Source organism: Rosa rugosa, chromosome 4 (genome assembly GCF_958449725.1).
Source record: "Rosa rugosa chromosome 4, drRosRugo1.1, whole genome shotgun sequence".
NCBI classification, from domain to species: Eukaryota; Viridiplantae; Streptophyta; class Magnoliopsida; order Rosales; family Rosaceae; genus Rosa; species Rosa rugosa.
The window spans coordinates 35,268,587-35,294,942 of NC_084823.1; the positions used below are offsets into that span (position 1 = coordinate 35,268,587).

A 26,356-nucleotide genomic window follows, 5' to 3' on the forward strand; every position below is an offset into this window, starting at 1 on the left:
TAAGTGACAACCTGTAGAAGTCGTCACATAATTAGTCTTCTGCAATAAAATTAAATTTGTCACATAAACATTAACTGACAACAGATAGAAGTCATCTCCTACTTGGTTTTTAGCGAGGAATTTCAAGTTATCCCATAAACATTAAGCAACAACCCGTTAAGATTGTCGTCTATTTGGCCATTTGTGAGAAAATTAAAATTGTCACATAAACATTAACAGACAACTCGTAGAAGTTGTCGCTTAATTGGGTTTCAGTGTAGAAGTTCAAGTTGTCACATAATCATCAAGCGACGACCTGTAAAAGTTGTCACCTAATCAGGCATTTGCGAGAAAATTAAAGTTGTCACATAAACATTAACCGACCGCTAGTAAAAGTCATCACCTAATTAGTTTTCAGTGAGAAAGTTCAAGTTGTCACATAAACATTAAGCGACAACACGTTAAAGTTGTCACCCAATTGATTTTCAGCTAGGAAATTAAGGTTACCACATAAACAATAACCGACAACTCCTGTGAGTTGTCGCTAAATCAGTCTTCTAAACATTAACCGACCGCTAGTAGAAGTCGTCGTCTAATTAGTTTTCAGTGAGAAAGTTCAAGTTGTCACATAAACATTAAGCGACAACCCGTTAAAGTTGTCACCCAATTGATTTTCAGCGAGGAAATTAAGGTTACCACATAAACAATAGGAGTTGTCGCTAAATCAGTCTTTGGTGACAGAAATCTAGTTGTCACAGAAAGATTAAACGACAATTTTCAGAAATCGTCGCATAATTAATTTTTGTGAGGAAGTTAAAATTGTCACACAAAATTAACCGACAGTTAGTAGAAATTGTCGCCTAATTGACATTTTGCGAGAAATTGGGTGTCGCATAATGTCAAATTGGCAACAACTGTCAATTTGTCGCAAATACCTACTTTATGCAACAAATTGGTTGTCGCCGATGGGATCATGTGCGACAACTGAAATTTTCTCGTATTTGCCAACCTTTTGCGACAATTTTTGGGTTGTCACAATGAAATTCCTTGCTTTTGCTATTCTCTCTTGTCCGCTAGGACTTCGTGCTCGTAACCAGAGGACTACTAACATGAAGGACTAGGTTATGGAGAGTACAATAATTGCAACCGACATTCGTCGTACAATAATTGCAAATGTGCAATTACCACATGGTGCTATTGCCTCTGTTTGTAGCAATAGTAACAAAGACAACATCATTATATATAAAGCAAGATGATGGTCCAGAGGATCTTGAAGTTAAGCAAAAGGAAAGGTTGATATCAATTTTCCTTAGAAAAGAAACACATACACTGCTACAAACACATAGACATACAATGGCTTCTAAGAAGCCTCATGCTGTGTGTATTCCAGCTCCATCTCTAGGCCACATAAAGGCAGTGCTTAAACTAGCAAAACTCTTACACCATAAAAGCTTTCATATAACCTTTGTCAACACAGAGTCCTTTCACAAGCGCTATCTTAAATCTCTAGGCCCCAACTCCTTAGACGGTCTCCCCGATTTTCAGTTTGAAACCATTCCGGATGGCTTACCAGATTCTGATGCTGATCCTATGAGCTTGCTTTGTGAAAACAAACATATGAAAACTTTGTTGCCTCCCTTTCGCGGCCTCCTCACAAAACTCAACAATGATTTTACTAATCCTCCAGTGACTTGCATTGTTTCAGATGGTTTCTTGTGGATGTTCACCATTGCAGCTGCTCAAGAAATTGGAGTCCCCATAGTGCTCTTCGAAACTATTGCTGCATCAACGTTCATGGCGTTCACACAGTTTCGCACTTTGGTCCAAAAAGGGCTTGTACCACTCAAAGGTGAATAAACATATCTAACCATTGAGGAGTGTGTATATTAAACTATATCCCTAATTACTTCATACATAAGATTTTAGGTCAATTATTATCAAATCGATCTTCCATTTTTCTGATTTCCATATAACTAATTGCTGTAGAAAAGAAAAAAAAAAAGAAATCATACTGGTGGACTTAATTATTTGTTTCACATATGTATTCTCTACATTTGTAGACTTGACATTTTCCTTTCCTTGGACTTGGGGGGTTGTCAATCTTAGATACGTCACCTCCTTCTTGTGGGCAGCTATGCTTGACGATGCAGTAGGGTAGCTAGATCCCATTTTATTTTGATGGAATATTTTTTTTTTTTTGCCGAAAATAAATATGAATATACTTAGGGTGGTTTCGATACACATAAGACAACACTGGCCAACCCAAAACATCCAAACAAAATCAATAAAACCGATTCACTGGGAGGTAATGAACAATGATTTTCCCCAACACTACCAAGGCTGAATATCAAGCACTGAACTCTTGAGAAACAAGACACCTACAGAAGCTCATCTATGCAAATCGATTGTCACTACTGCTGCTTGCACTCTGGAGGACGCTCACCACCTTCTGCTCCTTGCACCTTACCTCTTTTTTAGCTCCAGTAGATGGCTTTTTCCTTCCCTTATCTTCCTCTTCCTCACCATCTTCGCCATCATCCTCATCGTCCTCTTCATCTTCATCTTCATCCTCGTCATCGTCTTCATTCTCATCTACATCAGCATCGTCATCTTTTATATCTTCAAACTCATCCTGAACAGCTTCCCCAGTAAACCATGACACCGCATGGGGAATGATTTTGTCTCTTATCGTTGAACCAATGTCGTAATCCTGCTCCATCTGACCTTGAAGTTCTTCAGCAGTTTCCTCATCAAATCCATCATCAGTATCAGAGGTCTCAATGTAATATTCTTGTTTTTAACGGGTCTTTTACATCCTTTTTCACTACAAAAACAAGAGAGCTAGGTAAATAAAAGTCAATACAAGTTCAACAAAACCTTCCTGCCGGGAGGCAAATTTCAGACAAGTCTTGTTGCCTGATCTTTTATACGTAGTTTTGATCTTTTACAAATTAGTTTTGAGACACTTATCTAGCATCTCCTCAATCTCTTCCAGGATCTTATTTACAGGGTGTGAATCAATTAAATGATATCTCCAATCATGACATACAATGTATAATTATATGTATGAGAGCTTGAATTAATACTTGTGCCGAACTCTTTTATATGAGATCAAGTATTATAAAAATAAAAAATGTGTGTGTGTGTGTGTGATGTTTTAGAATACATATAGTTTGTGCAGATTGATCTCATTGGTAATGTGTTAATAATATTTCTTTAACTGAATGTTGGTACGTACTGTAGATGAGGGCTGTTTCACAAATGGATTTTTGGACAAAGTGATAGACATGGTTCCGGGAATGAAAGATATTCGTTTAAAGGATCTCCCAACCTTTATTCGAACTACAGATCCAAATGACACCATGCTTAACTTCTTCATGGAAATGGTGGATAACGTTCACAAAGCATCGGCAGTTGTATTTCCTACTTTTGATGCTTTGGAACAAGTTGTGTTGGATGCTTTCTCATCTATGTTTGATCAGCCACTTATTTATGCAATTGGTCCCATGCAGTTACTTCTCAATCAGATACCTAATGACCCCTTGAAGCATATTGAATGTAGTCTATGGAAAGAAGAATCTGAGTGCCTCCAATGGCTAAATTCTAAGGCGCCGAATTCAGTTGTGTATGTGAATTTTGGTAGCGTAGCATTCTTGACACCGAAACAGCTAGTAGAATTTGGTTGGGGACTTGCAAATTCAAAGCTTCCATTCATGTGGGTTATTAGGCCTGGTTTGGTAATGGGCGAATCAGCAACTTTGCCACCTGAGTTTGTAGTTGAAACCAAAGAAAGCGGTCTGATAGTGAGTTGGTGTCCACAGGAGGAAGTCCTTAATCACCCATCAGTTGGAGGGTTTCTAACACACTGCGGTTGGCATTCAACCATGGAGAGTCTGACTGCTGGAGTGCCTATGATCTGTTGGCCATTCTTTACAGACCAGCAGACAAACTGTTACAAGATTTGTAAAGAATGGGGCATAGGAATGGAGATCGGTAGTGATGTGAAGAGAGACGAAGTTCAGAAGCTTGTTAAAGAGATAATGGAGGGAGAGAAGGGTAAGACTATGAGAAAAAATATCTTGGAATGGAAGAAGCTTGCAGAAGAAGCAATTGCTCCGCATGGGTCTTCATTCGAAAATCTAGACATTCTCGTGAATCAAGTTCTACTAAGAAAAAGAGAAGGGCAGGTGTTTGATCTGATTAGCTAGTAATATGAAAGATGTTATCCATGCATCAAAATTATTGTTATTTGTAATAATTTAGTAACTGGAAAGAATTCTGGTTGATCATAATAAGGCACGCACCTACTAGTTAGGAATGTGCTAGCTAGTGTTGTTTGAATTTCATGTTTGAGTGGAGGATAGCCTTTCATGGCTACTCAATGTACTTATTCGATGTATTGTAATCTATTTTTGATATACTTTTGTCTTTGCAAATAAAAAAATAAAATAAAATATCTATGACGTGGCTTTCCCAATAATCTATATCATGCATTAAATATTTTGCTGTATGATTGGTGGTAGCAAGGGATATATGTATGAATGATATTAATCAACGGGATCCGGATCAAGGAACATCATATTTTACACAAATTTTGACACATCTTATGAGCCATTAGATTTTAAATGTTCAATGGTCTGGATTTGTTGTTTAACTAGAAAATAAGCAATCATACAATCAAATTCAAATCATATCAACATACGAACAAGGTAATCATACATGTTTCCCATGGCAATTCAATTTCTTTCGTTTTTGGGTCATCTCTTCCATCTAAGACGCAAGTTTCCTTTCCAAAATAAGTTTATTGAAGGGTTTTTATCACAACTAGCGTCAAAACTTTCTTACACAGTGCAGAATGATACTCAACTTTCAAAAGTGATCAACAAGGTACCTAGACTTATAAAAATTGATCAACTCCATACATTCGTTCATTTTCCATCACATCTCCTTTAAAACTAAGGGTATATACAACATTTCACTCAATTTTTAGTTAGAAATGATGATATTATCCTCTAGTATTCTTTCTCTTTCTGTTTTTCTGTTATTGTTCTTCCTCATTCTTTTGTAATTTGCATATTGCATTTAGTCATTTTGCAACCTAACTATCCAAGCTTAGTTCTTCTTTACTTGTGATTGCCCGACTATTAAAAGCTAGTTTTGGTCTAAAAATACTATTATAACCCCACAAAACACCTCACCTGCACCGCACGTTATCAATTTTAACAGAGAAGTGACGAAAAATAAGTTGAGGTATCAAGTTGATTTGTTTTTAAAAATTTAGATATCATTTTTATCACTTTTAAAAGTTGAGTAGCATTCTGTTTGATGCAAAAAAAATTAGACACCATTGGTGATAAAAACTCTAACTCTATTCGTGCAAGTGATTCTCGGGAATTCACCCATCAAAAAATTGGGTAAAGGTATGCATAATATGAATAAGTACTGTATCAGATTTGCTCACCTAAGGGACAGTTTTAAGGGACTATGAGAGACAAATGCATCTCAACAACATGTATTAAATATAAAAGTAGAAATTATAACAACTTAAAAAACTGTGCATTTATTTTCAGCCGTCAGATTCACTTGTCCCTCACAGTCTCTTAAGTGAACATGCCTTAGTACTGTATAGCGATTTTTGATTAAACTTGGACGGTTAAGCTGATTTATTAACTCCGAGTATTGTTCAAATGAGAAGTAAATCTGTAGGGAAGAAAATTCTCTCTGCTGTACAGAAAACCATGTCAAATGTTGGCAGCATTACTTGAAGTCGATTCAGATTCAAAGCTCTACTATAGATGGACAGAATTCTAACAGTAGGGAGCTATCCAGCTTATTGGCAAATCTTAAAAAAGTTGAGAAAGTCACTTTCGAATTACAATGGTTGTCAAACAATTCGGCAACTACCTGTACTGGAACAAATAAATATGTATAATTACCAAGTATATATCTCTGGTTGATTAGTCTTCCATTTACAATATATCTAAAGCATCACAACTGTATTCCAGTAGCTGTTCAAATATGCTTACAACTACATAATATGAAGAAACTATATTTTAAAGGCATTATACTTTTGCATATAGCAACTAAGACGATGAGCTACAATTTTCAAATCTAATTACTTTGTCATTCATCCTATGTCAAATTCAACCCTCCTATGTTCAATAGTGGAGTAAACTAGAAGAAAAAGAAAAAGGAATGGAATCATAAACAGATACATCTATAGATACAAATGAGCAAAATGTTGAAGCTTTGCTGCAAAATCATTTAGGCCTTGTATCAAGAAAGATACCGTGATGCATGTGTAAAGCCCCAAAGCTGCATAAGTGAAAAAATGCATAAGTATTGCTCATTAGAAATATGGAGCCAAAGTCCAATTTGATGCTAAGATAGATTCCTTGTAAAATTTTGACATAGTACAAAAAAAGATAGCATAAAATTTTTATCAGTTTGTGTCCTGAGTTACTTACTTTCCTAGTACCCACATTTAAGTATATCTGTTTAGTTACAGATCCAATCCAAGTACATAAGTTGGTGGAACAATGCTGAGAACAGTCCTTTCAATTCAATTCAATGCACTCTAGCAATAGAAGTGTTGAAAAATGATTTTGGTCAGTGGCAATAAATTGGCCAGTGACAAATTGATAGTCCGTACTGATATAATCCAACCTTAAAAGAGTCAAATATAAGGAGATTACCTCAACATTCTTCAATTCAAACTCTGGTTTATGAGCCAAGCATAAGAGCAACTCCACCCGTAGTCAAGAAATGTCAAGGTCGAAAAGTCAAGGGGTCGACCAGTCAAGAAATTGTTCACTGCCACTGGACATGGGTTTCCACCCGTTCTGTTTCTTGACCAGTCAGATTTACTGTTCATTGATTTTTTTTATTGGAAAATTGCTATAGATTTGATGTAAATAGATGGTAACAATGGAGATTTATAGATTTGTATACTATTCAATCTAACGATTATTGTTGATGTAATCTTATCTAAGATTTCGGATCAGATTACGTCGAACCAAGAGTGGACACGTGTCCTTATCATCTGATCACGTTTTAAGTGAAAATTGTAAATAAATAGAGCAAGAGGCAGCACATCATTCACACACAATCTGATATTGGCAAATCTCCTTCTTTTTCATATCTCCAGATCTAACACATTTCCCCTCCTTCCCTCATTTCAATGAAGAGATTGTGGGCTAAGTATCGACAATCTCGAGATGAAGATCATGAAGAGATGTGTACGACTAATGCTTTTGTGGTAGCAGCAGTCGTTGAAGCTGAAGCTTCCTCTCAAACACGACGAGGGGGTTCTCGACCGGGGCGTGCATCGAATGAGGAGCGATTTAGGAAATCAAGAGGGAAAAACATGATGGAAGATTACTTTGTGGAGCGACCAGTTTTCAGTGAAGAGGAGTTCCAGACACGGTACAGGATGAATCACAATGTTTTCAACCGCATCTCCAATGACCTTTGTCGCTATGACAGGTACTTTGTCCAGAAATCAGATGCTGCTAAGAAAGTCAGACTACTTCCCCAGCAGAAGCTGACATGTTCCTTAAGAATGTTTGCTTACGGTGCTGGGGCAGATCAATGCGCTGAGTATTGTCAGATGGCGAAATCTACCGCCATCGAGGCTCTGAAACGATTTACAAGAGGAATCGTTAATCTGTACTCAGAAAAATACCTCCGGGCTCCTACTCCGGCCGACCTCAGAAGACTTTTCACCAAAGCTGAGATAAGAGGTTTTCCTGGGATGATTGGAAGCATCGACTGCATGCACTGGCAATGGAAGAATTGCCCAACAGGTTGGGCTTGAGAATACAGCGGTCAAAAAACGTGTGCCCACTATCATCCTCTAAGCTGTCGCTTCTTATGACACATGGATATGATCGACATGCCTTCTTTGGAATGCCTGGATCATGCAACGACTTCAACGTGCTTGCGAAGTCCCCGTTGTTTGACGAGCTCACTGCTGGTCGAGCCCCTCAGATCCAATTTCAAGTGAATAACATAATTCACAATTTAGGCTACTATCTCGCTGATGGTATCTATCCGCAATGGGCGACTTTCGTGAAATCAATTCCAAGGCCTACACGACCCAAGGATCTGAAGTTTTCCCAGGCTCAAGAGGGGTACAGGAAGGATGTGGAAAGATGTTTCGGCATTTTACAGTCGCGCTTTAGTATTGTTTGAGGAGCGACTCGTGGCTGGGATAGAGAAGACCTTTGATACATCATGCTGACTTGTATTATATTACACAACATGATAATTGAGGATGAAAGACCAGATGACAGCGATGAGGATTTGGAGTAACAGCGTAACAATCAAAACTCTGAAAATTGTGTCTTCTGGTCCTCCATTTTCTCTTCATCCCGACATGCCACAATTTATGTGCTTCATCAAGCTATGTAATTAAAAAATAAATAAATAATGCAATTAGTACAAATATAAACGCCATTATGAAGGGTTATCTATTATAAAGGTCATAATTTTAATAACAAAATATCTCACCGTTGGCTACAATAAAAATCAATAAGTTCAAATATAAACATCGTTGTAATTACATCATTATTTATCAACTAATTATTTTAATTATAACGAAAAGCAATTACTACAATTAAAACGATATTATAATTACTACATTATTTATCAAGTAATATTTAACTATAATGTATCAACAAAGTAATATTTAACTATAATGTATCAACAAATTAAATGATTTATCAACAAATACATACCTCATCAACCGCATTCGAACCGCTCTTGTACCAATTATGAGCTTGCCTTAATGCACAATGCCACTCAAAGAGTTCAACCTTCAAAATTTTCCACCTTCCCTGCAAAGAGGAAGATGATCGGCCCTTTTCTCTCCAATTTGCGACAAAGTGTCGCTTCACGCGCCTCCATAGGTCGTTTTTTTTTATTTGTGCCCATAGCCGGATCTTGGCTTATAGCTTTCCAAAACTTGCACAATTGAACATCTTCCTCATCCGTCCATCTCCTCCCGGATTCGATATTATCATCGATCTTCACTTTGATCTCCCTCTTGTCCGGCCACTGGATGTGTGTTTCCCCTTTGTTCGGCCATATTGGATATAAACAAATTTGGAAGATGAGAGCTATATGAAGAGGAGGAAGGTGTAACTATGAAATATAATTTTTTGGGTGTGAGATGTAAAAAAAATGGTAGGTATTTATAGAGAAATTTTTACAATTTTTTAGGAATTTTTTTTCTTAACGTTACAACCCTATACATACCTATTAATTGCACCACCGTCGGATCTCAACATTAATTGAAAACAACGGCCCAGATTAAAGGACCGTTGCTTTCAAATTTTCTGTTCACCCAACGGCGCCTAACTTCCACGCGTCCCAGCCTCCGTCCCACTTCTTGTCGCTAGGGGACAAACGCTTGCTTTCCACGCGGTCAGCAAATGCGGCGCTCCCTCATTCGTGCGTGGCCACGACGCATCCTCTCCTCCGCGTCTCTCTCTGCTTGTCTGTCGCTGACGTCAGCCACGTTGCCTTCTGGGCTGAGCTGGCAGCCGGGCAGGCTGGGTCAAAAATTTAGTCACGGCCTTGGTTTTTTTTTTTTGGACTTGGTCATCAAAAGCCAAAACTTGGCCGGTCACTCTTGGGCCGGTGGAGGAGAGTTTTTGCAATTGGCCGGTCACCACCTCACTAATCCCATGTAGAGGCCGGTCAAAACACAACCGGTGGAAATGCTCTAAGTTCCTAAATGTTTCATAAGGTCCGCTAGTTCCGCTTAACCTTAAACAGTTGACAGGTTACAATAACAAAGAAAAGGACGTGTACGTCTTTCTCCATCTGATTATATGGGAGGAAAACAGTGCAAGAGCAAAGTTACTTACAGATCTCCATCTAAGCATAAAGCAAAGTTACCGCCACCCCCAAAAGCTAGCATATCATTCAAACACATGTAATAGTAACGATTGGCTCCTATTTGCACAAAATGGACAAAACATCAGCACTTTTCCAATTAGAGAAAAGAAAAAATAAATGGAAAAGTGCACCATTTGATTTCTAGCGTCCTAAAGGCTTATATATGCATTGCTTTACATTTAACCAAGTACAATTAACTGTAAATTTTTAAGAGCTTTACAACAAGAACCAATTCATATAAAGGGCAACTGACATCTCAATGAAGTGGTTAACTTGATACTCTTTGCAGAGTCAAAGACAGAGGTACCGGTTAGCATCTTTAGTTCCAAAATGCACCCCAAGTGCCAGTGCTCTTGATATGTAGTACGTATCAGTTATCTTATCTCTTGACCAATCAACAATCATAACTTCATTTCCGAGTATTCCTAAGAAAACTTGAATATGCAAGTAAATAGGACACACATCTTGTACAGACAGTTGGTGACATCATATGATCGAACTCTCTAAACTATTGGTTCAGAGACTCCAATTTTTTTTAAAAAAAATCAGAAGACAGTTTAAATTAGGGAACATAAGATTCAGAGATTCAAGAAAATACTAAAATGTGGCTCTTCTAAATCAGACACTTGAAGTAAAGACAAGGGTATCTTGTCCAATTATAAACAGATTCGAAAGTTCACGATAATAACCTGTGCATAGAGGGGGTTGTGGTTTATTAAAAAAAAAAAAAAAGGGTTATCCGAGTTAGAAGGAAATAAGTAGAGCTAACACATCTTGTACCCACAATGTCAAAAAAACATGAACCATCGTAAAGTGATAACAAATTAAGTTGATGTAGTTCAGGCAGAAACAAAGATGCATTATCTGAGTTTTGTTCTTCAACCCCCAGAACTAAGCTAGATGTAAGGGATACTCCATCAAACAGCTGGTGAACTTTGAATGAATGAAAGGAATGAAGAAAAAAAAACAGTAAACATTGTCTGAGAGGCATTTCATCAAACAGGTTTTGGACAACGTCTCAATTTTTCATGGGCATTCATAAATACCGGATCACTAAGGCACTGATGGTCAGTGGCAGATCCAGGATCCGAGAGTTGTCTAGGCTAATTAGAAGTACACTAATTTTTTTTTTTTTTTAAGGTTTGGAACCGAGTGGGAGGCTCATCCTCACGCATTTATTATCTTCAATCTCAAAACATACAACCTATGTGTATAAAACATGCTAAAGAATATAAAGTTAGTAACACCAACACTCAACAGCAGTCAATTAAGTCTGAAACGCTGCGATAAGGATCAAACTCATGAGTTGAGCATTAGTTAGCCTCATAATATTAAATTGCTCCCCTTCTTTCTATCGTGGCCTCTGACAGTTCAGCCTCATATTATTTACACAAACACTATACACAAGCAAGACAGATTTAAAAGAGATAGCCGACTAAGCCGAGTGAAACAAACCCAAAACCGATATCCCCTAAACAAATCCAACAATCCCAATCATCAACTTATACCCAAAACTCAAAATCCCAACTCACAATTACATGGAGGGCTAAAACTCCTCCAAAAACCCAAGCAATCACTCGGTCACTCCAGTCTGCAAGAAGCCAAGAATCTCTGCAAATCTGCAAGTGAAATGGAATATACCCAGAATCAAAACATAAGTGGTCAAGTGGCTGTGAGGTTCAATTTGGTTCTTAAATCAGTGAGATAGCATAGAGATGCAAATGATTAATAAAAAAGTGGAGCAACCCAGTGAACCCACATTAAGAAAATCGAACAAGATAAGAAATTGGCGTAAAGGAGAGTGAGAGAAACCTTGGGCAGTTGGGCATTAGATCGGGCAATGGAAGGGAGAGGTGGAGAAGAAAAGGCGGAGGGTCTGATATTTCCGTTGAGTGAAAAATAGGCGAGGAGGCGAAGAGAGGAGAGAAGCACTCGACGTCTTGGCCACAGAGGAGAGAAGTGAACTGCTGTGGCTGGGGGAGAACGCGACTTTTTTTTTTCTTTGGGTATGGGCTGAAATTAGATAGATATAGCCCAAAAAACTGTCTAGGCTTGATCCCATATAGCCCACCACTTACATCCGCCCCTGCTGATGGTTCAATGTCACAAAAAGCAAACAGAATGGAAGAAAAAATGAAGACCCAGAACGCAAAAGGTTAGGTACCTGGAATCAAAAAGAGAGGGAGATGCAAAATTGGAAAAAAAAAATTTAGACCATTTCTCGATTTATGCGTGTCATCCTTGCGCAGGGGCCATGCTAATCTTCTCTGTATCGTTCCAATTTTATCGGATGTCCCCGAAGGGACGAGCTCTCCTGCAAGCTCTGCCTATATGAACAGGCTCATCTAGGGGTCATCATTTGGCCCTTCGACCCTAAGCCCGCCCGGCCCATAGGGCCGATGCCCTACCTGGCCCTTGCATTAGGGCTTGCCGGCCCGACCCTTTCTCAAATAGAGTAGGGTAAGGGTCATGCAATTGAAACCCGGCCCGGCCCTTCGGCCCTACCCGTTTGAGCCCGTTAGGGCCAAGCCCGGCCCGGCCCTCTAGGCCCTACCCGTTTAAGCCCTAATAATTTTCTATTTTTTCTATTTTAAAAATAAATTTCTTTTTTTTCTATAGCATACAACTTATCTCTTTTTTTTGTAATTGATTTCCTCAGCTTTATTTTCTTTAATTCTTGTTTCCTTTGTTAAATAAAAATTAATTTAGAGTTTTAGAGAGATAGTTAATTAAATATAACCACATTAACTAATATTTATAAATGTTATAACTTATAAGTTAATTTCAATATATATATATATACAGATTTGCTCACCTAAGGGACAGTTTTAAGGGATTGTGAGGGACAAATGCATCTTAACCACATGTATTAAATATAAAAGCAGAAATTATAATAACTTAAAACTGTGCATTTATTTTCAGCCGTCAGATTCACTTGTCCCTCACAGTCCCTTAAAAACTGTCCCTTAGGTGAGCAGACCTTTATATATATATATATATATATATATATATATATATATAAAATATGATCAACAAAAAACAATGAGTCTTATATTGCATATATGACCATGGAGCCACATTTTAAGGAAAAAAGAATAATGTATTTCTTTTTGTTAAACAAATTAAAGCCCTTTTAAGCCCATTTCGGCCCTATTTGGAAGGCCGGCCCGACCCGGCCCTTTTGGCCCTAGTGACTCGGGCTTTTCGGGCGGATAAGGGTTAGTATATTTAAGCCTCGGCCCTACCCTACCCGGCCCTAAATTTTGTTGACTTTGACCAGGCCCGGCCCTACCCTAAGCCCTAAAATTTAGGGTAGGGCCGGCCCTAGCCCGGCCCATGATGACCCCTAGGCTCATCTGGTCGATGTTTCTCGATGTGGGACTTGGAAAACAAATATTTTAAAGGGTCCTTGACCCAAAGCACCAAAATAAGCAAAAGTTACCCCACTTACCGCAGCAACAGAGTTTTGTTCTCAGATACACAATTTAAGCTCAAATGACTATTTTACCCTCAAACTAATTAAAAAATTACCCACTGCCATTCTGTCTCCTCTCTCTCTCTGGACGCCAATACTCTCTCTCTCTCAATCTCCGATCTGCGTTCTCTCTCTCTCTCTCTCTCTTCCCCCACCCTCCCCGGCCTGCAAAGCCCCGACGCCAACTCCACCTACTACCAGAGTCGGGCCGGCCACCATGGCGTCGTCACCAACTCTCTCTCTCTCTCACCGCCGTCGACCTCGACTGCAGTCGTCGTCAACAACTGCATCTCCGACCTCGGTCTTCCTGATATCGTTACTCTCTCTCCGGTGAAGGATTAGAGCTGGTTTCAACCTTTTCGTAGCCTGTGTAGTCCGATCCCAGTGGCCGTAAAGCCGACTGCGGCGTTTCGATCGACGAGCAGCATCACCACCACCTCAGGCCAGAGATCAGCGACTGTTTCGGTGTTGGGCTCCGGCGTTGAAGTCGGCAACTACGCTTGCAGTCTCGTCGGAACGGGTGTTCAGGCCAGTAGTTCGAGCAGGTGAAGGTGCTGCGATCCCTTTAGTAGCAAACCTGCAGACTGTTGCTACAGTTGAAGGTGAGAGAGATAGGTGGGTGCCCAGATCATTTTCTGGGTGGCCGATCAAATTTTTTTTTTTTTTTAAGTAATGGGGACAGAAAAAGAGGGAAAAAAAAAAGTTTTGAATGTCTATTGGGGGGCAATACATGGCTGATAGTCGTCTATTGGGGGCAAAAAAACTTTCCGGTGGGTGGTAGCCGGTGATCGGAATCCGGCGGCCGGTGACCGGATTCCGGGGAAAATTGGCCGGATTCCGGTGACCGCTTCCATTCTCTCTCTCTCTCTCTCTCTCTCTCTCTCTAAGTAACAAAGGTGAGGGTAAAATGGTATTAAAAAAATAATAAAAACAAAAAAAAAATCTTAATGGGGTATTAGGGAAGACCTCCTTAGAGTGTTTTGGGTAAGAGGGAATTAAAAAAACTTAGTGGGGTAAGTGGGAAAAAAATCTCTAAAAATGGTGTAAATGGACAAAAACCCTATTTTAGTAAAAGCACACGTGCCTCACGTGTCCCCTCTCAGTTAGTTTTAAACTTTTAACCAAGATTTAAAAACTAACAAAGTTTGACTGCCTATGGCACCTATCTAAGTAAATATTTTTTGAATAATCTTTACACGAACTTGAAGATCATCTTACAAGGTATTATATGAAATAATAGGATGTATTTTAATTCAACTTTTATGAAATAAAATCAAGCTTAAAGAGAGGTAATTAAGGAGGATGTACGTAGATGAATAATGCAGCTCTCATGTCTTGCAATCTTTTCATTCACCGGTACACACAAGCTTAGGTTTCATTCATTGATTGGTTTCAGTTTTTGGGTCCAAGTATCTTGATGAAAAACCAGACGGGTTCTGACTTTTGTTATTTTCATGATAAAATTATCAGGAGTCAATATTCCTAGTGTCCAGTAATTTTATCTACTTTTCTCTTTGCTTGTTGAGTCTGGAGATCATATACGAAACTCACCAAAGCTGCATATTCTTTAGGGTTTCTAGGTCTTTGTGCTCTATTAAGCACCAGCAAGTGTTAATTATATAAGCAACACACTAATTATCAAACAAGGCCACAAGCTACCAACTTAGTTGAATCAGTGTTGGGGGATTGACATGTATTTCACTTGCTGTGTCGTTTTCGTATCTGTTAAATATTGAGAATAGTTAAGGAAACTTCTACAGAATCAAAAACCCAAATGAGCAACATGAATGGAAGGGTGATGGAGTTGAGGAGTGACATTCAACTCATTCAAGCATGCACAGATGACAGATGACAGATCCATGAGTGAAGCCCTATCAATTTCTTAATATCCCAACAAAACAACAAACACCAATCCTTGCTGAGATACTACTCTCAACGGCACATACCAGGATACCTCCATATACATTACCATGATACAAATCTATTTATGATAGATTTGTTCCAAACTCAAATGCCAATTCTAGAAACATGGAAACATTGTAAGACCTTACTACAGCAAATCCGAATAAGAAGTAAACCAACCAGAACTTCAAAATCCAAGAAGTTGAAGTATAGAGTTGAAAGTTGAAACTATAAACGAAGTTTAACTCAATATATTACAATTAACGGAATAATCCCACTTTGCACTCCACTAAATCATCCGATAAAGACAATTAAACAAGATGGATAAACCAACCACAAATATTAACCAAGTCACAGAAATTGTCGTAATATATCATTAACAAGACAACAACAATTATAACTGTTCACATAAACAGCCTCCAGAAGATATTTCATCATCACAAAAAGCTCGTTTTGCAACCATACATTCAAAGTATCTACAAAATCCAAGCAAAGCATAACATACTTCCAGAGTTAAAGTGAACTTATAGCCAGTACAAACTAAAACTAAAGTAGACTTCTAGGAGATCTGAATAGATTAGTTAATAGAATATTCGCCTAAAATTCGATCAGAATAGTTACTCCTATGAACTGAAATAATTGCAATGGTTATAACAAGGAAGATCACTGGTATTGGTATGTGACTAATCATGTGAGTGTCCTGACTACTAAAACGTTCTAATCCCGTGGGAAACGAGAGAAAAAACAGATATCAACAAAATGAAAAGTAAAGCTAGCACAAATAGTATGTTCAATAACAATCACAAAAGGCAAAAGCACCCTGAATTAAAAAGAACAATATAACAATTAATCCTTATGCTGATTAAAGGAGATATTTCTATATCTTTTAATATCTCCCAAGTTCTAACATACTATTCTACGTCTGAAGAGACAGAGAAATTTCAACATATCAATATGGACTCATACCTTTGTCAATTTACATGCATATACATCAATATAGTGGCCAACTCCTAGTCTCTAGTAACCTCACATTAACCAAGACATGAAATTAATCCCTTAAACACTGATTATCTGAGGTCAAGGGTGTAAAGCCTACACAGCAAAATAAAATGGTAAAAAATAACTCATCCTGTCACAAAGAAGATGGGACTGATTCAAAAACATGTTCTAATTTTCAGGAATATTGAGTAACCCACAACAGTTCAGTGGATGATCAAGAAAAAATTAAACAAAATAATTTCAAATGAATGAGAGGAGAATCAATATGAAGAGTAACAAACCAGCACTTGTGTGCAAAGAGCAATCATTATTTTAGTGAAAATGGAAGAGCAGAGCATATCCTACAGCAGTTTTTACCATGTGGGACTTGTCCCCCATATTTCAATAAGGCAGTGTATATAAGCAATTAAAACAGGAAAGTTATATTGCGATCTCGGACAAAAAAAAGGTTGCAAAACCAAAGAGCTACATACAGATACAAATTTAATCTCTCCTTCCCTCTTAGGTTTAAGTTTTTGCTCAAGCTTCGTAAAAACGAACCCAAAGCACTTTGAATGAAATAATTTCTTTTTTGAATAATCACAATCACCATTAATTGTTCCTCCCCTTTCAGTCTTTAAATCAGCAGCACTATTAAAACACAAGGAAAAGAAAAAACTTAAAGGTTGTGTTAAAGGGCATATACAACAAATCAGTAGGCAGAGATCACAAAAATTCCAGATAACTAAATGATAAGCAAGCAATTAGTGAAAAAAAAAAAAAAAAAACTACAGCTTTCATTAGTTATTGGGTGATTCATTCAAAAGAATCTAATAGATGGAGTTCATTCTAATTATTAAAGAATCAATGTTCCTCATCTCTACTTCTGACTCTGAAGTATTTTAATCAGTACTGTCTGATTTTCTGCTCATGGTTAACCATCAAAATGAACTTTCTAGACTGACCAAACAAAACCATCACTTCCTCAGGTTGTTGAAAGAAGAGATCGTAGATTGTACAAGAAACAAAGAACGTAATGCTAGGCTGGCTTCATGCTCCCATTCAAGATATATAGCATCACGTTATATCTCAGGCACCAATTCTTGTTGTGACTTGTGAGCAGCATTAATTATCAATGTTCGACAGAACTTCTATGTCTAAAGCCTGCCTCTTATTTCTTGGATAGAATTTTCATTTCTGGTAGTCACTTTCTTGTATCTTCTGTATAGGCTGTTGGGAAGGCATGTTACTACAATATTGGACAGAGTTTCTTCACTAGTATATATGTGAAATCGATGGGAGGATATGACTTACGAGAATAGCAAGACAAACACATGTGATTTCAGGATTTCTCACAAGCTAGTGACCCTCATTCGATCACTCATTTCGTGTACAACATGATGGACCTTCTTCACCACTTACTAGCTTCATGCATTTAGCAGATGATCGCAGCCGCTTATCATAACCCAACCTTATCATTCAACATAGTTTGGTAGATGGATTGAAACCTGTGGTAGCCCTCTTCTTGTCTGCTATATATCTAAAGGAGGTAGGGAACAATGTTTCTCTCCAAGTATGCTGGTTGGTACCATTTATATGTGATTTGAGTTGGAAGACAAACCCATGTGGTTTCTCACAAGCTAGTGTTCCTACCTGCAGGAGCCCATCTCAATGCCTCTTCACCACTAATTTTATGTAGCAGATGATTTTCAACATACCATTTCTCTATATATACACACATCAGATTCATGAGCAAACTCATCAACTCCTATCCTTGCAAGCATCAAATTAAGCTTTCTCTGTTTCTCAAGTCCTTTGAAATCTTTCCTTCCTTCTTTGATTACTTCAGTATACATATAACATGGGTTTCCGGTTGCCTAGAATCGCTAATACAAAGACATCAGATATCCCAAAAGGCTACTTTGCAGTCTATGTTGGAGAGAGCCAGAAGAAACGATTTGTGGTTCCAATATCATATTTGAACCAACCTTTGTTTCAGGATTTGCTGAGTCAAGCTGAAGAAGAATTTGGATACCATCATCCAATGGGTGGTATCACAATTCCTTGCAGTGAAGACATGTTCATTCATCTCACTTCCCGCTTAAGTGTGTGAGTGTACACTAATGAAGTGGATATTAGAACCAAAACAGTCATTTTGAAACTCGCTGCTGAGTCAAGATGAAGAAGAAGCTTCGGTTGATAATTTGATCATCCACTGAATCAAATCACTCTAGTGTGGAAGGGAAACCGGCCTGCTGTATTCTTGAAGCTGCTTCTGAGCTGAAGATCCAAATTTTGAAGAAAAATCAAACCACATCTTATGATGCAGGCAAATATGAACATTGTATATACTCTCTAAGCAATTAGTCTAAAGTCCATAAGACTCCAAATTTTGAACTCAATGACAGTCAAGTTCTATCTTTTTAATTCTATGTAAATCTTTCTTGTTCTCTAGAATATATGGGAATCTAAAAGAATATATTTTAATTGCGGATAAACTTTCTTGTCTTATTTTTCATTACCTCATTTATTTTCTTGTAGCGGTAAATTACCCATCACAGCATATGTTGAAAAGGAAATAATACTTGATGATATAATGGCTCATCTGATTTTTCACAATGGCATGCCTAATATAAGATGGTGTCTTTGATTAGACAACATCAATATTAACATTACCATTAAAATATCTGCAGATAGAGCCAGAAACTGTCAATATGGTAAAGGATAATATCATAGCAGATGAAAAATAGGAAAAGAAAAGTGAAGATTACAATAGCTTTCTATTTTGTGGGTAAAGAAAGAGAGAAAACCAAACCTAGATATAAATAAAGAAGTGCATTTGGAGCACTTTCCATTGATGAAGTTGCGCTTTTCCTCTGTCGTGGCATTTTCAAGCACAAATCAGCAGCATTACAATCTCTGAGAATTAAATACTAGTAAGGTAATGGTACCATAATATACAATAATGATGTAAACTGAAGTGCAAGGGAAGATATAAACCATTATACACTAAATATCAGTTCAACTAGGAGTAGAAAAAGGATTATCTGAATACCATTCTTGAAACCCAAGTAATCAAAAGATTAAAGAATTTCCAGTTCAAAGAAGGAAACAGCAAAAATATATGTATAATAATGAATATTGTGTGTGTGTGTGCGCGCGCGCGCGCGAGCATATATATGTGGATATGTACCTGTAATTGTCCAAATTTTTTAATGGCAGGGTAAAAAGAGTTGAGTAAATAGCTTGAAACTCATTTTTAAATCAATACTTGGGATGTTTTCTCGTCATGGTTGACATCAACTGACTTTTGTTGTTAGACTAGACAAAATGAAATAATTTCTCAGATTGTTGGAAATGGAGATCAGAGATATCATACATGAGCAGCAAAACCACATGGTAGGCTGGCCGGCTTGGTGATCCACCAGTTCTTGTCTGTAAAGAAACATTATTCACCGGTGGTCCAGAGTTGGATAGAAGTGCAAGTCTGAATCAAGGCTATTATGAGTCCTAATCTGATAGGTTTTATTAGACAGATGCCTCACTTCTGGTCCCTGTGATAAGAGTCTGTCATCTCAAAGAAGTTGGGAAAGATGTTCAAAAAAAAAGGACAGCAGCATATGCATCTGCTGGGGGATGAGTTAAGTGAATGGCAAGGCAAACCCATGTGATTTCTTGATTTGAAACAAGCTAGTGTCCCTCATTGCTGCCAATGTTAACCACTCATTTCATGTAGCAGATGATCTTCCACACACCCTTTCATCATCTATATATACATACACAAATCAATCATCAGGAACTCAACTCCTCTCATTCATCAAACATCAAAGCTTTCTCTCTTTCCTAGAGCCTTTCAAGTCATTTTATTGTTTATCCACTTGGGAATATAGAAGCCATGGGTTTCCGGCTACCTGGAATTGTTAGCCCCAAGAGAAGTCTTACCCGATCTTCATCTAATGCAAACAAGACCACTTCAAAGACCTTACATATCCCAAAAGGATATTTTGCAGTGTATGTCGGAGAGAGCCAGAAGAAGCGATTTCTGATTCCTATATCATACTTGAACCAACCTTCATTTATGGATTTGCTGAGTCAAGCTGAAGAAGAATTTGGATACAATCATCCCATGGGCGGTATCACAATCCCTTGCAGTGAAGACACCTTCCTTGATCTCACTTCCAGCTTAAGTGTGTGACTGAACGATGAGATGAAAATGGGATCCAACTTCGTATTCAAAAATCATCCGAATTTTGGACGTGCTGCTGAGTCAAGATGCATGAAGAAGAGGTGAGGCCATGATTGATCATCAACTGATATGACTCACTGCTTCTGCTGTGAGTTTGAAGCTGCAATGGAGCTGAACTGAAAGATACAAAAGTAATGAAGCAGACAAATGGCGGTATTGTAAGAATCTTGTACAACAATTGCTGCAAAAATCACGGTTCCAGCTTTGAACTGAAGAAAGTAAAATTCTGTATGCAACCCATGTAAACTTAGCTCTCCCAGGATAACACTCGGGGAACAAATAATATAGTTCCAATTCTCATCAACTTACTTGTCTTATTTTTTGCCACACCATTACCATTACTTACTAACTTGCAGCAAACTTTCACAAAAACATAATGTCTAATGGCTTACAGCCTATAGTATCAAATTATGGCTTACAGTATATTTTTGACATCCAAAATCAACAATGGAGAAAGGGATTTAATGTTTTAGCCTGATTGCCTATATGCAGCATTCAAGACCGAACTTGTGTGCTTCCCATGTGATATTCAAACCAGCAAGAACAAATATTGATCCAATCACTTCCAATGCATTGAAACAAAGAAGTTCCATTCTTCAAACCCAAGAATACACAAAACTTAAAGGAATATCAAACAGTTCAAGCAAGACGCATTTCATCAAACAGTTGGAGGACAACATTTCAATTATTCAATAACACTGGATCACTGAGTCACTGATTATTCAAATTCACAGAGAGCAAACCGAAAGGAAGAAAAACGAAGATCCAGAAAGCAGAGGTAGACTACCTGGAATAGAAAGATGAAAATTCCCAAAAACAAAAAAGAAAAAAAATTTGGACCATTTCTCGATTTATGCGTGTCATCCTTGTGCAGGGGCCATGCTAATCTTCTCTGTATCGTTCCAATTTTATCAGATGTCCCCGAAGGGACAAGCCTAAGTGCCAGCCAATCCTTTATAAAGCGTGTCCTTTTCCTCTTGTTTTCGATGTGGGATGCCTTAACCCGCTGTTCTATAAAGCGATAGGGGGATTCCTATTTCTAAAAGCATTCGCGGTCCTCTCTTGCTGTGCAATTTTGGGTGTTTTACAAGATTAAAACTAACGATTTTTTATAGCTTGCATCTTCTGTATCAATTAGTGAGTATGAAAGATGCATTATATTGATTGAGATATCTTATTACAAGCTTTAAAATGCCTTCAATATTGCGCAATGAAATATATAATTACATTAAGCTTGGAGAGAAGCAATGACTCAATGAGTGAGGAGGCTCAATCCGTCAAACCATTATAGACATATCCAGTTAATCCAAAGAAGTAAGGGAAGTCCATGAAATTCATATCACATACCCAGCTTCATTTGAACTTGAGGTTTTATACCCAACATAATATATTTCATAAGGCATTGGGTGGTGAGATAATTTCCAGTTCGAACAAGGAAACAGTATATTATATACGTGTGTGTGTGTGTGTGTGCGCGCGCGACCACGCGCATATCTGGATATGTATCTGTAATTGTCCAAATTTCTTAGTGGCAGGGTAAAAGAAGTTGAGTAGAAAAAATGAAATAATACCTCAGCTTGTTGGAACTGGAGATCATAGAGATATCATAGATATCAATCATATCATAGATGAGATAATTCCTCAGCTTGTTGGAACTGGAGATCATAGATATCATACATGAAGCAGCAAAACCACATGCTAGGTTGGCTTGGTTATCCACCAATACTTGTCTGCAAAGAAACCCTTCACACCAGCTTAGAGTAGAACTTCAAGTCTGAAGCGGGAAGATATCTCACTTCGGGTGGTCCCTGTTGTCTGTCAACTCAAGGAAGTACCAGACGACAGTAGCATATGTATCTGCTGGGGGATGAGTTATGTGAAGGACAAGACAAACCCATGTGATTTCTTGATTTGAAACAACCTAGTGTCCCTCATTGGTGCCAATGTTAACCACTCATTTCATGTAGCAGATGATCTTCCACATACCCTATCATCATCTATTTATAGACATACCAATTCATGATCAGTAACTCAACTCCTCTCATTCATTAAACATTAAAACTTTCTCTCTTTCCCAGATCCTTTCAAGTCTTTTTATTGTTTATCCACTTGGGATATAGAAGCCATGGGTTTCAAGCTGCCTGGAATTGTTAGCCCCAAAAGAAGTCTTACCCGATCTTCATCTAATGCAAACAAGACAGCTTCAAAGACATTAGATATCCCAAAAGGCTATTTTGCGGTCTATGTTGGAGAGAGCCAGAAGAAGCGATTTGTGATTCCAATATCATACTTGAACCAACCTTCATTCATGGATTTGCTGAGTCAAGCTGAAGAAGAATTTGGATACGATCATCCCATGGGCGGTATCACAATTCCATGCAGTGAGGACACCTTCCTTGATCTCACTTCCAGCTTAAGTGTGTGACTGAACGATGAAATGAAAATGGATCCAACTTCATATTCAAAAGGCTTCAGAATTTCAGAACATGCTGCTGAGTCAAGATGAAGAAGAGGCGAGGCCATGATTGATCATCAACTGAATCGACTCACTGCGTCTGCTGAGGGGAAGCTTCTGTGAGTTTGAAGGTGCAATTGAGCTGAACTGAAAGATACACAAGTTATGAAGCAGACATATGACAATATTGTATGCATCTTCAACAACGATTGGTGCAAAAATCACGGGGTTCCAATTTTGAACTAAAAAAAAAAGTGAAATTACGTATTCAACGCATGTAAATTTAGCTCTCCCAGGATAACATTCTGGGAGCAAATAATATACTACAATTCTCTATCAACTTACTTGTCTTATTTTTTGCCACACCATTACCATTAGTCACTAACTTGTCTTACATTATTATTTGGCATCCAAATCATCCAAAATCAACAATGGGGAATACTTCCTCATTAATACATGTGCAGAAAGGGATTTAATATTTTAGCCTCATTGCCTCTGCAGTATTATTTGAGTCAAGACCGAAGACCGAGCTTGTGTGCTTCTCATGCATGCATGTGATATTCAAAACCAAATAAAGAGGACTACTTACCGGTTTTACAGTATGAATAGGAAGAGTATGAATGCAACAAGTTGAGCTAACCTTTTAAACCCAGGAATATATGGGGGCATGTATAAACCCAGCAAGAACAAATAGTGATGTTGTTCAACTAGCTCAGTCAAATGCATTAAAACAAAAAAAAGTTTATCTGATTACCATTCTTCAAACCCAAGAATAAGGAATATTGAGTTCAAGTAAGCATCAGAAAGAGAAGAGGTTTTCAGACGCATTTCATCAAACAGGTGGTGGGCAACATCTCAATTTTTCATGTGCATTCATATGTGGCCAAGGACCGAGTCACTGATAGTTCAAAGTCATAAACAGCAAACAGAAACGAAGAAAAACAAAGACCCAGAAAGCAAAGGTAGCCTACCTGGAATCAAAAAAATCCCAAAAAAATTTGGACCATTTCTCGATTTATGCGTGTCATCCTTGCGCAGGGGCCATGCTAATCTTCTCTGTATCGTTCCAATTTTATCGGATGTCCCCGAAGGGACGAGCTCTAAGGCTAAGCATTCGTATATTAAGAGCGTTAGGTTACCACTGTTTCTCGATGTGGGACTCTTATCACACAGATGCACTTTAAAAGCGCACGTGCCTCACGTGTCCTGTCTCAAGTGCATCTCTATGCGAGTAAAAGTGAGAAAACTAACAAACTTTCGCCGCTTATACGTGAAAGTAGAACAGATGAATTGATTATACATGTAACACTACTATTGTATTTGTTTTGAATTAATAGAATCCAAATCAAGTTGGTGATGTAGATCCTATCAAAAGCTCTCCATCAACATTTACTTTTAACCATCCCACCGGTGGGGGCTTTCAATCGTAAGCCTTGATTTTGTTGTTTTGATCTGGACTTCCCAGAGTGATGAAACTGAAGATCTTTGACCATAATGGAAGTCATATAGACCAAGATCGACATGAAAAGCAATGACCTTGTTCAGCAGTATAAAGAAAAGTAGTTGATTGAAAGAATTTGAAGACAGAGTTGGAGCACACTCTTGAAACCAATTTGCAGGAGGAACAGACAACACTATGTAAGTTGAGTGTAATTGTGCAAACCAAGGTCAAAGTGTTCCCCAATGTACAGATGGATCATACGTACTGCAAAACAAAAGCTTACTAAACTAACCTAGCTACCAAGGATTTGGTGTAAACCACACATTTTGGATTCAACTCTCGACTCAAATGATTTATAGGACAACTCATGGGTTTGACGCTCCTCTTTGTCAGGGAAAACACCCCAAAGTCGACTATAGGTGATGTTTCAATACTATGCCAATCAAAAGCAAAATAGATGCAATTTCTTTCAAGTGTCATATCATCGGAACCACTAAGACCTCCCTCGGAAGAGATGCATTTGTTGTTAAGCATGCACACAAACAATATCTGACTACCAAGGTCAACAATCTCCACCCACCAAGCACCACCACTACTATTACAGTACTCCAACTTCAACTCTTGAAATCCTTCAGTCACCTGTGCTAGAGTGGTGTTACGCAAAATAAGAAACAGCTCATGCATGTGATTCAAAATCCTTCACCAGCTATTGGACTCACATATGGTTAGAAACTGACTCCATGCTCGTGGTGAATTATTTTGACTCTCCAAATTTAATTCCTTGGAGGCTCTGTAATTAATCAATGGTTAAGTCGTCTTCATCAGGCTCATCAACTCAATTTCCGTGTTTATCGAGAAGGTAATGCAGTTGCCGACAAACTTGCAAACTATGGTGTATCCAATGAGGGGGCGATTTGGTGGCTTAATTAACATCCCGTCTTTTATCAAATACTTGGTTGTTCATGATTTATCCGCAAGAGTTCTCTATAGATCATCTTAGTTTTGTATTATTTTGGGCTCATTACTTTGAGTTCCTCCTTGTACTTTTCTTTTGTTGGTTTATTTAATTTGTAACTCTTTGTTTGAGTGGTTTTGGCCTAGTCCCCCGCTTGTCATCCCTTGTATTATTTTGGTTTTTATATATCAATAAAATTATAGCAAGGGAGGGGCGGTAACTCCCGAATTTGAGGTTGTGTTGGTGCATGTCCCCCCCCCCCCCCCCCCCTCTCAGATTGTTGCAGACTTGCAGATGAGCTAATACCTCATAATCATTGCTAGCTAAAAATAAAATAAAATAACTTTAATAACTTATAAATAAGTTTTGCTCAACACTTTGCGTGAATTTAGTGAAAGTTCATATGTTATTAAAATATACTATAGTGCCGTGATGATTAAATTTTGTAACTTATAAATTAGTTTCTTATAAAACTCGTGTGTGTTTAATGAAATTTTGCTTGCAATTGTGGTTAAACAAACTAATATGTAGTGGCCTTAGCTCTTAACTTTTTTAACATATACATGAGTTTCTTTGAACTCCCTTGAAATTTAGTGAAGCTTAATTATTAGTAGTTCAAACATTTCTAGCTATTTATTTCTCAACTTAAATGAGTTCCTTTAACACATGCAAATTTGAGGTACATTTAAAAAAGAAAATAATTTAAAATATTCGACCTAGTTTCTCGGAGCTAGGGTGCGATCGGAAACCTAGGGTTTCTTTGATCTGAAAGGTGTCTAATGGCCATGAACGTGTTGTTCTGGAATTGTCGAGGGATTTGTAATCCTTCCACTAGGCGTGCTTTGAAGATTTTAATCTCACAGCATCAGCCGAAATTGGTATTTCTTATTGAAACGAAAATCAGAGAAAGAGAGGAGTTCGACAGACTACAGCGTAACCTAGGGTTTGATCATGCAGAAGGCGTGATGAGCGTTGGGCTGGCTGGGGGATTGGGTTTGTTCTGGAATGACGATGTTACGCTC

General features: G+C 38.0%; 2 protein-coding genes, 1 long non-coding RNA gene and 3 other non-coding genes across 6 annotated transcripts; 2 read left to right on the top strand and 4 right to left on the bottom strand.

Annotated features, from left to right (window-relative positions):
- Positions 1 to 1,257: 1,257 nt before the first annotated feature.
- Positions 1,258 to 4,437, top strand: LOC133742158 ((R)-mandelonitrile beta-glucosyltransferase-like). Its single transcript, XM_062169839.1, has 2 exons — positions 1,258 to 1,828; positions 3,223 to 4,437. The coding sequence occupies exons 1-2, from the start codon at positions 1,333 to 1,335 to the stop codon at positions 4,185 to 4,187; spliced, it is 1,461 nt and encodes a 486-aa protein (XP_062025823.1). The 5' UTR covers positions 1,258 to 1,332; the 3' UTR covers positions 4,188 to 4,437.
- Positions 4,438 to 7,159: 2,722 nt separating this feature from the next.
- On the top strand, positions 7,160 to 7,795 carry LOC133744716 (uncharacterized). Its single transcript, XM_062172780.1, has one exon. The coding sequence runs from the start codon at positions 7,160 to 7,162 to the stop codon at positions 7,793 to 7,795; it is 636 nt and encodes a 211-aa protein (XP_062028764.1).
- Positions 7,796 to 12,085: 4,290 nt separating this feature from the next.
- On the bottom strand, positions 12,086 to 12,188 carry LOC133707616 (U6 spliceosomal RNA). The gene has a single exon (XR_009845228.1). It is a non-coding gene; the product is annotated as a U6 spliceosomal RNA (small nuclear RNA).
- Positions 12,189 to 18,505: 6,317 nt separating this feature from the next.
- Positions 18,506 to 20,124, bottom strand: LOC133742155 (uncharacterized). Its single transcript, XR_009862381.1, has 3 exons — positions 19,617 to 20,124; positions 19,053 to 19,156; positions 18,506 to 18,924 (listed from the first exon to the last, which is right to left on the bottom strand). It is a non-coding gene; the product is annotated as an uncharacterized LOC133742155 (long non-coding RNA).
- A 1,187-nt stretch (positions 20,125 to 21,311) lies between these two features.
- Positions 21,312 to 21,414, bottom strand: LOC133707605 (U6 spliceosomal RNA). Its single transcript, XR_009845218.1, has one exon. It is a non-coding gene; the product is annotated as a U6 spliceosomal RNA (small nuclear RNA).
- A 2,516-nt stretch (positions 21,415 to 23,930) lies between these two features.
- Positions 23,931 to 24,033, bottom strand: LOC133707607 (U6 spliceosomal RNA). The gene has a single exon (XR_009845220.1). It is a non-coding gene; the product is annotated as a U6 spliceosomal RNA (small nuclear RNA).
- Between the last annotated feature and the right edge of the window lie 2,323 nt (positions 24,034 to 26,356).